General features: G+C 42.5%; 1 protein-coding gene across 3 annotated transcripts in view; it reads right to left on the bottom strand.

Annotated features, from left to right (window-relative positions):
• Positions 1 to 11,215, bottom strand: part of nr4a3 (nuclear receptor subfamily 4, group A, member 3) — a 21,260-nt gene extending 10,045 nt beyond the window's left edge. The window contains exons 1-4 of one of the 3 annotated variants that reach the window (XM_008323019.3): positions 10,664 to 11,215; positions 7,978 to 8,160; positions 7,489 to 7,570; positions 3,675 to 4,510 (exon numbers count right to left, since the gene is read on the bottom strand). In XM_008323019.3, the coding sequence (XP_008321241.1) occupies positions 3,675 to 4,510; positions 7,489 to 7,552 (900 nt within the window). In that variant the 5' untranslated portion in view covers positions 7,553 to 7,570; positions 7,978 to 8,160; positions 10,664 to 11,215. Of the gene's footprint in view, positions 1 to 3,674; positions 4,511 to 7,488; positions 7,571 to 7,977; positions 8,161 to 8,795; positions 8,986 to 10,663 lie in introns of those variants that run through there. The other 2 variants (XM_008323020.3, XM_025061750.1) reach the window with 2 other exon arrangements.
• Between the last annotated feature and the right edge of the window lie 504 nt (positions 11,216 to 11,719).

The following is an 11,719-nucleotide window of genomic DNA, read 5'->3' as shown; positions in this document are numbered from 1 at the left end:
TTTATCGCCTATAAAACACATCAAAACAAATAAATCCAATTAGGAACCTCTCGCACCACACATGCCCGAGCCCCCGGGAGACCAATAACACACCAATTATTTCATGTACTCCGGCGCCAGTGCGGAACTGGAACGTAATAGTTGCCAGCGTCGGATGGGAGTGGTTGCCATGGCATTGAAGATCACTATGGATGTGTGGCTCTCATCCCCTCAGTGGTCAGTGACCTGTGTGTGGGGATAAGTCACTTATGGTCATTAACGTGTTTGAGGGAGAAGAGGATGTGTTTAGAGGGAGTGTGACCTGAACATGAGGCACAAACATGTAAGGCTTTATTTATAACCGTATAGGCACGGACGGGACCTGCTTTATTACAGGCATTAGTACTTCCTCTGTCCCCCGATTACATCCAAAGAACTGTTTGGACAATCTTCTCTGGAACAATAGTTTGGACTTGGGATTGGAGGTAAGAATCTCCACTTTTTCCTTGAGCACTTTGGAGGTTCAGATGTAAAGCTCCAGGTGGCTGGTCACGGAGGACGTTCCTCTGACATCACCCCCTAATTTATGGTCATTTATAGGATAATTGGTTCCAAGCTAAACCCAAGTTTGAAGGGAGATCAATTAGGGATAAATTAGGCTCTCATGGGTAAATGCCTGCGTCCGACCTCTCATTTCTGCGTACGTGTGTACGCAGTTAACGGTGTGTGTGTGTGTGTGTGTGTGTGTGTCCTGTGACTTTGCTATCTGAACCAAACGAGGACCACTGGCTTCTGAACAGAGACGCTACATATCAGGGCTAATAATAACTCATTAGACTGTGATAATGATCATGGAGCTGTCTCCTTACAAGCAAGGGGAAACTCACACAAACACACACGCACACACACATACACAAAAAGGCTTTCAAGAGTCCAAGAGAAAACTGACCTTCCAGTCTCCTACAGGAACCTTTTCAGTCACCAAAACCTTCATGAAAACTACTTCGACCCTAGTTTGACCAAACTGAATTTTTTTTATTTTTGTAGTTATAATTGTTTTTGTTTTTTTAAGTTTGTAAATTAATGTGAGAATTTTCTTTTCTCAAAAACTTTTTCCTGAAGCACAGCTGTTTCCGGAACACACACAGATCACAGCTCAGCTCTGCTCTCTTCGACTTCTGAAGCACTGAGACGGGTCAGAACCGAGGGACGACTTTATTTATGGTAAACGTGCACGAAAAGCACATTCATACACCAACATGGAACTACGTGAAGCAGGTGAGATGAGGCGGCTGCAGAGGCATGCAAAGGCAGATTCCTGACATGTAACATGTGCTAACGGCTAATGGCCTCAGCTTAAATTAAAAGCCCCCGGGGACTTAGCTCCCCAGTCTTTCTCCTCCTGCTGTCTCCTCCGTCCCCTCCTCTCTCTTCTTTAATCATCGGCAATCAGCCTCACTGCCTGAGAGTGTATGGGTGGTTCGTGTAAAATCATTTCATCTATGAAGAGATTTTATCGCTTCATTTATAGACTATTAATTTAAATGCACCCTGCATCTGTATACTTTATGAATGAGTTTAATCACACATGTACAACGTGGAATAACACGTTCTGTATTCATTGAGTGCATTAAAAAGTATGTGAACAGATTTGACCCCAGTGATGAGACTAAAAACCCCACAGAGCTAAAACAGGTAGTGTCTGGGTGCATTAAATAAGACTTTTAAAAATATATATTTAAATGAAAGATTGGTTTTGGCCAAACGCTCACAAATCAAATCAAAAAATGTAAATGAAAAAAATAAACTCCAGATACTAAATTAGTGAAGAACAATAAGAGGAAAACGTTGTTCCACTGAAAATAATGAACAGGAAAAATTAACTTCTGGGTTAAGAGCTAACCTCCATTCAGAGTGAAAATGTGTTTCAGAAGGCTGTAATGAAATAAAAAAATAATTTATTAACCCACTGTTATGGCTGAATGTGTAATAGCCATTCAGGAATAATTAAATACAGCCATTAGAATAATTTTAGGGAAACCTAATAAATCAGTATAATCTGTGTGACAATGTAAACGGATGAACACGCAGAGGATATCTGTATGAATAAACATGTTTTTTTACTGCATGTGACTGTGTGGTCATGTGAATGTGTGCATGCCTGGCTGCATCTGCATGTGTGTAAAGGAAACATGCTGAGGTTTGACAGGCTGTGCGGCTGCTGAGCGCAGGCTGAACTGAGAACAAACAGCCCACAGCCTCCCACCACCAGACACTGCTTTCATGAATTACTAAATAATAAAAAACACATTTTCAAACTAAGTGATAATTAATTTGCACAAACCAAGGGCAACATTCAATGTGGCCCTCCTTCCTGCGCTCTCTTAATGTCGCTGTCTGGCCTCATGCAAACAATAGAGTGCTTAAGTGTCCTGAAAATATTTACATAACACTAGAAAATAATCTAAAATTCAAAAGTGTGGATTGGCAGTGACGCCAATTTGATGAAGATGTTGCCTGTTAAGGAAGTCAAGAGTGAGACACCTGCGACCGCCGTTACAAAATAATTTTACAGCCCAAATGATCCACAGTGTTATGTCAGAGATCTGTGGTCACTTCTGTGGCCAATGAGTCACAACAAAGATGCTGAGATGAAATTTTGAACGATTCCTTTTTTCATATCGGTGTCATGGTGTCACGTCCTGGAGCGTCAACGTTAGACAGCACTCTGCCTTCGTTAACATCTGTGTGTGTGGGAGGCTCAGGAGCGAGGTCTTCCTGTGTAGTTTGATTAACCTTTATGATTACCACAAAATCCAGTGCCATAATGCCAACACAGTTTGTGAATTAAATGGATTTAAATAAATTAAATTAAATTTTGTACAAAACATAACGCATGTGCCATTTTTAAAGCATAACAAGAAGATAAAAAAAGAGGGAAATTAGTTTTTAAAAAATTGTCATGTTTGACATGTCGTTAATATTATAATTCTGGCTGAGAGGGTCATCTTTCACCCCAAAGGTCATTAACCTGACCTCCATGCAGCACACATTTTATCCCGATCCCAAATAAAGGTCAACCGTGGTGACGTTGAAGAAATTGTTATTTGCATCACAATTTTAAAAGACTGAACCCTGATGAAGCCACATCTAAAACCGCTTTCAAAAACAAAAGACGAAGTATCCATTTTCAAAGGTACAAATCAGTACCGCTACTAATGAAAATGTTTTCACAAGTCTTTTTGAGTCGGGCTCTGGTTTTAGGATGACTCAAAACATGATTTAGTGAGTGCAGGGGAAGATGTAAAGTAGCAGTGCAGCAGGTGAAGGAAAACCGACGTAAATCAATACATTCCAGTCAATTTACACCTTTGCACGTTTAGTGTCGGAAAGTTATTTATGATTGTACGTATTTAAATGTGTCTCTGCAAAGTACAAGACTGAGAGACACAAAAGCACAAAACTGCAAGAGGTACTGTAGGCACCTTGTCATCCAAAGGCTGGTTTAGGGGCCATAAAACAACATGGCTTTTCTCAAACTGTTCAGTTGAAATTTGCTTTCCAACATACAGTTACAGTGATTAATTATCTTGTTGGTTGGCGTAAAATCAGATTATTTTTAAAAATCAAGTAAAACTAATGGTGTAAAATTGCAATAATCTCTCTTTTTGGAGTAAAACTTTTTTTTTTTTTACCTTGAAGAAGCCTTTGCAGCCTTCACAGGTGCGTACACCGTAGTGCTGGCAGGCGGCGTTGTCCCCACACACGGCACAGGTGCCTTCTCCTTGAGGGCCACGTTGAGGCGGTGAGGGCAGGCTGTCCCCCAGAAGAGGGCCACAGGGCCCGAGAGCCAGGGAGCGGAAGGCCAGGCTACCGCTCGCAGCCCCGCGGTGCAGCTGGTACATGGGCTGCTCCAGAGCTGGACCATGAGGATGTGACACTGAGGACGAAGAGGACGAAGATGATGAGGAGGTCCTTGGCAGGCCACCTCCCAGACTTTCAAAACCGCTGATGCTGCCTCCACTGTGGGGAGGCGAGTGCTGGTAGAAGTGGGAGAAGCGGGGTGACTTGAGTGGGCCTGTTTCTAGGCTGGAGCCCAGAGAGTGGGGATGCGACGGGGGAGCCAGGGAGTGTTCCTCCCAGAGAAAGGAGGCGCCGTGTTGTGGTGGCAGAGAAGGGGTAGTGGGAGTAGAAGGAGGTGACTGTTTAAAGTACATGGTGGAGGAGGACATGGTCTCCAGTGGTGAAGCTGTGGGGTAGCTGTCCTCCTCCTTCTTGATGGTGGGCCTGTGCATGGGCATCTGATAGAGGCAAGAAGACTTGGGCTCGTAGCTTCCGTCCACGAAAACGTTGAAGCTGGGGAGTGAGGTGGTGGCAGCGGCGGAGATTTCACCCCCGCCCAGGTCCAGCTTGGTGTAGTCGGGAGTCATGAGGTCGGAGCTGTAACTCTCGCCCTGGTAACTGAAGGACTGGCCTGAGTAGGCTGAGCCTGGAGGGGCGGGCCCGTACTGAGCCTGCACACAGGGCATGTCTAGCAAAGGGATAAAGGACACGGAGGTTAGAGCCGCGTGGCACTGAGGAACACATGGATGCCAAAAACTGTCATCCTTCAAATAGCTTTTTTTTTTTTTGCTGTTAGTGGACTACAGCTGTACAGCCACAATCATTAGTCAGAGAGGGAAGAATATGCACACTGAAGGAACAATCCAATAGTTAATCCGAGAGATTGAGAGTCTACTTGTAGCACATGCACACAGAGGTGTAAGAACTACAACAGACGCAACAGTCAAACAGTGGACAACGAACAGCACAGCTCTATTGGAACAGGCAGTTTTTCACTGGTCAGAGATTTTGGATGCACCGTTCAAGGAACAAAACCATTTATGTGTACTGCGTGTACTGCATTGAAATACTACAGTAAAATCACATACACACAGATGCAAGAGCAAGTGTTTCCAATTCTCCTAAGTTAGTTCAGACAGAAAGGCTGCACAGAATCAGGAGATCCAGTGCGTCTGTGATTGTGTCTGTGTGGGTGCAGAAAGCAGATAAAAATATTTTTAAAAAATTATAGAAAGACATTTACAAACTCGGCCCTTTTTTTTAGATTATATTTTAAATATTTACTCATTTATAAGGATTTTTTTTTGGCCCGTCCAGAACATGACCTAACCCTAGTTTAAAAATGAACTCGACCTACAAGTCTTCAACCTAAAAAAAAAAAAAAACCAACCCTCAAAAGTAACAGTTTCCAGCTCTGATCTGACTAATCCTAACGCTAAACTAAACCTCAAGGCTCAGAATATCCTCTCATACAGGCTCAGTGTACACACACACACACACATCCACACACACACACTGATACATGTCGATCCACAGACACATATTTCCACTAACTGCTGCAGACGCCAGTCTTTACGTCTTGACTTTTCCCCTTGATTTAATTGTGACGGAGTCAGAGCAGAGACATCATCTTCGTCATCTTCATTACCACCAAAAGCAGCCGAGGCACCATCATCATCATCATCATCATCATCATCATCATCATCATCATCATCATCATCATCATCATCATCATCATCATCATCATCATCATCATCATCATCATCATCATCATCATCATCATCATCATCATCATCATCATCATCAGTACTTTCAATCAAACTCTACGTACTTCAATCCACCTTTAATTGCGTGCGCGTGTCCGGTCTTAGCGCTCAGGTGTGTGTGTGTGACGAGTGTGTGTGACGAGTGTGAAGGGCACTAATCGGTCCTGATCGTCGGCTCAGTCAGGGTTTTGTGATGTTTGCTCGTCGCTCGGAGCAGGGGAACTGTCAACAGTGACGCGCAGCATGTGCGCTCTGCCCCGTAATCGCTCCTGTTCCCTGCGCGTCATGTTTGTTTAGTCAAATACGGGACATGTCGGTCCTACTGTTGTTAAAGCCCTCACAAATACCTCCATCCAAACCGGCCTGTCTCCGGCCCACCACTGGGAATTAAGGGCTATTACGTTTTATTTGCAGCGGCTCCAATCCGGTTCCAACAAAATAAAAGTCATGTAAACTTCATTAAACCTCACATTGTTCTGATTTAAATAACTCCGGCTAATTTGGGCAACAATGATACATTTAATGAAAAAAAAAAGAAAAGAAAAAAAAATAGCAGCCTATATAACATTTGGTTTGTGGTCGTATAAACTGCATCAAGGTTTATGAGCGGAAGTCGGACTAAAGTAATGACTGTAGCCGCTTATGGTTCAATTAAATCATCGTTTCACGAGGATGTTCGTTTGTCTGAGGGGCCAAAGGAAGACACTTTCACTCACTCTCTCTCACTCTGGCTCATTTATGTCAACATTCTTTGTGAATATACTAACCAACATGAAATATAACAAGAACAAAAACCAAGACGCGTTAAAGGCTGAACTGATACAGAAACAACTACGATGATATTAAAGAAAGAAAAAAAAGAGAGAGAGAGAGAGAGAGAATCACTTTGGTCTCAGTGGAGAATATTGAGCTGCTTGACTTTCTTTTATTCGAGGATGTGAGTCAAGCTTCAGGCCTACGTGGGTTTGACGTCATTGAGTTTTTTTTTCTTTTCTTCCACGAGTGACCAGATCTTCAACCCACGTGGAAAACACACACACACGCAACATTATGGGCGCCATGGGGTCTGCACGGGCCACAGCTCGTGTTTAAATACTTTTACAAATGATTGTGATTAAACACCAGGAAAAGAAAAAGGAGAGGAGTGACCTGCTGTGTTAAACTATCTCTCTCTCTCTCTCTCTCTCTGTGTGTGTGTGTGTGATCTGCCTGGTGTACATGTGGATGTGTCTCTCTCTGATGCGCGAACACACACACACACACACACAGAGTGTGTTTTGTGCTGCAGTTTGTCATCGACGACAGACGAGAGGCAAAAAACAAACAGGCTTCACGTTTTACAAGCCGCGATTCCATCACACTGTCAGGATTAGGATGTTTGTGAGTCGGGTGGGGAGAGAAGAAGCTTTCGATCAAAGCTGAACACACACACACACACAGAACTCTTCCTTTCATCACTATACATGTAAACACGGACCAGCATTTGCTCTTTATGCCAATACCATGCGCCCTCATCCACAGCAGAACCTGTTCCTCTCTCTCTCTCTCTCACACACACACACACACAAACCCCCCCCCCTCACACACACACACACACCCTAACATTTCCCAATAAAGTTAGTAGGACCTCATGACTTTGTTCCACCCATTAAAAACCTACATATAAAAAACAATATCAGCAGCATCTTGTCTTGACCTGGGATTGTTGTTGTTGTTGTTGTTGTTGTTGTTGTTGTTTGCTGACAGGTGTATTTTTTTTATTTGTGCCCCGATGTGTCTGTGCGCGTGTATGGGGGGGGGGGGGGGGTGAGGGAGGTGTGCAGAGGCAAGAGGACAGACAACCCAAGCAGCCAGACACAGGTGTTGGTGCAGCATCAAGTGAAGCGGAGGGAGCTCTAACCTCGAGGTGTGCATTTCAACTGGACAAACTGCAGCTGTTCCAATAACTGAGTGCGCCTGTTCATTGTCAGAATGCCATAGATCTAACAAATGAAAACATTAAGGGGCAGACATAAGTAACAAAAATACATATATTTATATATATATATATTTAATTTTTATTTCCTGACTCATCTTCTGTCAATTCTCGCACATGTTGCATTTTTTTTACACGCTACCATTTTTTTAAAACAGAAGGCCGATACATATCGCTGAGTCACATCTGTTCCGAACCCTTTTTGTACAGACAGATTTAATATTTCAACTCAAAGCTGACGCACAAAAGCAAGATCCCAACTGTTCTAAGATCTCTGTCATTGACATGAAGTATTGATGATTTCAAATAGAGGAAGATCACAGAAAATAAAAGAAAAGAAAGAAAGAAGAAAGAAAGAAAGACAGAAAGAAAGAAAGAAAGAAAAGGAAAATTACTTCATTTATTAACTCCTACCTGGTGAGAGAGCTTCGCGCTGAATGGTGCTGGGTGTCCGGGATGGAGGGCTGGCGTGGCTGCTGCCGGGACAGGGCTTCTGGATCGGGGAGGAGGAGGAGGAGGGTTCGGCGAGTGTTGCAGAAGAAGTGTCCGGTCGCCGGGACTCCGAGCTCAGCTGGACGCACTCTTCTGAACCTGTGTCTGGAGATGAAAGAATATATGTCAAACCAAAAACATGACCAAAAAAAGAAAAAAAAAAAAAAAAAAAAAAAAAAAAAAAGAAAAACGGATCCTGCAGAAATAAAACTCATAGTGTCTGATTATCTGATTAGAAATGTCAACTTTATGTCACTTTTTTCTTAAAATGTTCTGGTCATTTGAAAAATTGTAGGCAATATTCTTAATACCCAAAACTTACATAGAAAAATTAAATTATCTTAACCCTTATTTAAAAAAAACAAAAAACAATTTATATCTACATCTGCCAGACTGAGTCAGTAAATCAGAATAAAATTGAGCAGGAAAAAAAAATAAGGCTGTAAAATAAAAAAATATATGAACAGCACAACATAAATCAGACCTAAGTGAGAGAGTTTAATTTAAATAGAGCCGTCAAAGTCAAAGTCTTTTGGATTAAGGTCAAGAAGATATGATTAAAGAACCACAACTGAAGGCGTTTCAGTCATTTCAAGACTCGCGTATACGTGGGTGAAAGGTTTCATTCTATCACACATCTAGAATAACATCACTACCGTTATCACATTATAAGATATCTGTGGCAACGGACGAATTCGTCAAAATCCACAAATCAAACACAACTTCTACAAAATACAGACCTACAAAAGTGACAGCCGTCACGGACGCTGCCCTCTGACAGTGAACCTCGACTACCGCGTTTGTCCCCGTTGATCGAAACCGCCTCTGACCGATTACTTCATTCTTGGAGATAGAGAGACACTCAAAGTCTAGGTCGCAGGATATATTAAAGAGTCGAACCTGAAACCCACCCACGACTCCAGTGCGCTGCGCGCCCTCAGCTCACTCCACTGCAGCAGGGCGCACGGAGTCTTTTGGATTTCAAGGCGTAGAGCGCCCCCTTCTTGCCATAGACTGGGGTATAAACACACCTACACAGTCAGTCAGACACAAACAGACCCTCTGGGATGCGGTCAACGTGGGATATTGTACCTCCTCTCCTACACCTCACTACAAGTCACTCCTTGGACCGAAGTGAAACTGCTCCTTTGTAAAGGACAGACTGCATTTATAAGAACCACACGACCTGAACACACTTGTTCTGTGTGTTCTAGCTCTACAATTCTGACTGTTCTTTAGGCAGGACATGACGAGTTCAATCAATTTAAACCAAAATGGAGAATAAAAGAAAGAACGAAAGTGTTGGTGCAATCTGTGCACAGTGATATATATATATATATATAATTTTTTTCATGCAATATAAATAAACTAATCTTTATCAACCTATCATTTAGAACACACATGTAGAACTTGCAGAAACTGCCAACATTTTTCATATAAACTGACAAATTTATAAACTTTTAAAATATTTTTAAACTTTGTGAAATCCTCTATGTGCGTAAAGTTATACGGATGATTTTTAATATTTATAAAAAACAACAACAAAAGATATATATAATATATTTAGATATATTTCTGTGACGTGAAATATGGGCTTCACTTTCCTCCCAGGCTGAGTCGACCGGTGCACGGAGCTCTGGCCCTGCGCGCACCGGTAACCAGGAGAACCACATAAGAGCTGTAAAGCACGCGTCCCGGAGTGCCGGTAGCCCCCGGTAGCCCCTGATACCAATAACGCCGGACAGCGCGAAGCTTCCAGCAAACAGAGGAGGAGAAAGGAGAGAACATAAAGCAGAGACAGAAGAAATATGTGAGTTCTGTAAATCAGAAGCTGAGAGGGAAAGTGTCAGAAGAGTCTGTGTGCCTGCGTAAAGCCTAACGCGTAAAAGGAAAGAAGTGCAAAATCAGCAGGTTAACTGTTAGTCTACGGTGTGTTTTTAGAAGAAAAAAATGACACTGACTTGTGATGGTGAACAAAAGACAACGTTTAAAAACTTCCAACCCCCCTGATCCCCCTCCTCCACTGTCACTACATTGCACATCAGTGGAGGAAATCTTTGTTGGCCACCAGTCAGGTGCCAGCTCAGCTCAATTCTAACGTTTGGTGTGGAACTAGCACCTCCACATTATTAGCTTGACATTAAAAAAACTACTGAACTGCTCCTCAAAAGTTAAAAACAACATAAAGTCATCAAAATTACTCCACCTCAGGTATGAAATCAAGACTATTTACTGTTTAGTCAGTTCCTACTCCACCTCAGGTATGAAATCAAGACGGTTTGACTATTTACTGTTTAGTCAGTTCACCCACTCAGACCATCATCCGTGTCCGGATCAATCTACGGTGAGTGAGCGGCTTCTAATTCCCATGACAACAATAGCAGAGTATATTCTATACACAGCACAAATTAAATGAACCCTCAAACGCACACTCACACATACGTATGCGACATTAACAGTCCACTCATCAACAGGTTACGCACACAAAGTTGAAGACAGCCGGCACAGGTGCTGTTAGGTCCCGGCAGATCTGCGCGTAAACGTCCGTTCGTGGTCGATTCTAACAAGTGCACCACGACACAACAGCGGTCATTCATTCATTACTTACTGGTTTGCCGTAGCGGTTCCGTCTTTACATGTGGTAATAACCTCTTGTGAAGTATCCTATTTCCATCCAGAATATTCACCAAGAGCCGAAGCGAAGTGGAAAATAATATTCAGCTTAAAAGCTCAAAAATAAACGTGACGATAAAAACGGCGTAATAAATGATATGTCGCTTACAGGATGCATCGGTGGGAAATAACTTTTTTTTTTCTAAAGTAAGAAAAGTAGAAAAAAACAACTATATAAAATGTTTTGTTTTTTAAAAAAAGTCAAACCTCCCGAGTGTGAGGAGTGTGTCAGCGTCCGTTCCTGTGAGCGGAGTGTGTCAGTGCTGATAGTGGTGCTTTGCAGAGTGTGCTGTTGTAACGCGAGTTTGTTTATGCGCGCCGTCTGAGCGGAGAAAGTCAAATAGTGCATTTATGAGGCTCTGCCTACACATCAAGCTGGATGGTATGCGCTACGTCAATGTGACGCCATGGGAGAGGTGACGTCACTCACAGTCGATTCCCCCGCCTCCCTCTGTCTGTGTCTTTGGCTAATGTGTCCGGTACTGTACAGAGAGAGAGAGAGAGAGAGAGAGAGAGAGATAGAAGGGGAGAGAGCGACCGATAGAGGTTGGTTTGATGGTTGCAGGGCAAGCAGTGAAGAGTGATCCGAAAGTGGTTAGCACTTTAAAAAAAAAAATCATTTAAAGGTGTGTATCGTTTACGTGCTAGCCTATTGTCCTACATAAACTAACATTTCTAAAATGTTAATTTATGTAGTTTTATAAAGTTTGTGAAAATTTTTTTTTACCAGGAGCGTCCAGATTTGACACTGTTAAAGTACTGTCTATTCCAAACAAAGTACAATATGTTTGTTGGCATTTTAAAAAATACTTAACATTTTAATCATTTTCATTTTATTTTGTAGTATTCCACATCTATGGGGGAGGCAGGTTCGTTGCCCAATTCAATTAGGTTTCTTTTGCAGAATAATCCAACTAGCAGATGTGGCTTTCTTACGTAAACACTGCCATTTATTTGGCCACAGTGACAGGGCATCGTGGTTAACCTGGTT

Source organism: Cynoglossus semilaevis, chromosome 13 (assembly GCF_000523025.1).
Source record: "Cynoglossus semilaevis isolate Cse_v1.0 chromosome 13, Cse_v1.0, whole genome shotgun sequence".
Classification (NCBI taxonomy): domain Eukaryota; kingdom Metazoa; phylum Chordata; class Actinopteri; order Pleuronectiformes; family Cynoglossidae; genus Cynoglossus; species Cynoglossus semilaevis.
Note: the sequence above shows the minus strand (reverse complement) of the source record. Positions and strands in the feature narration are given on the sequence as shown.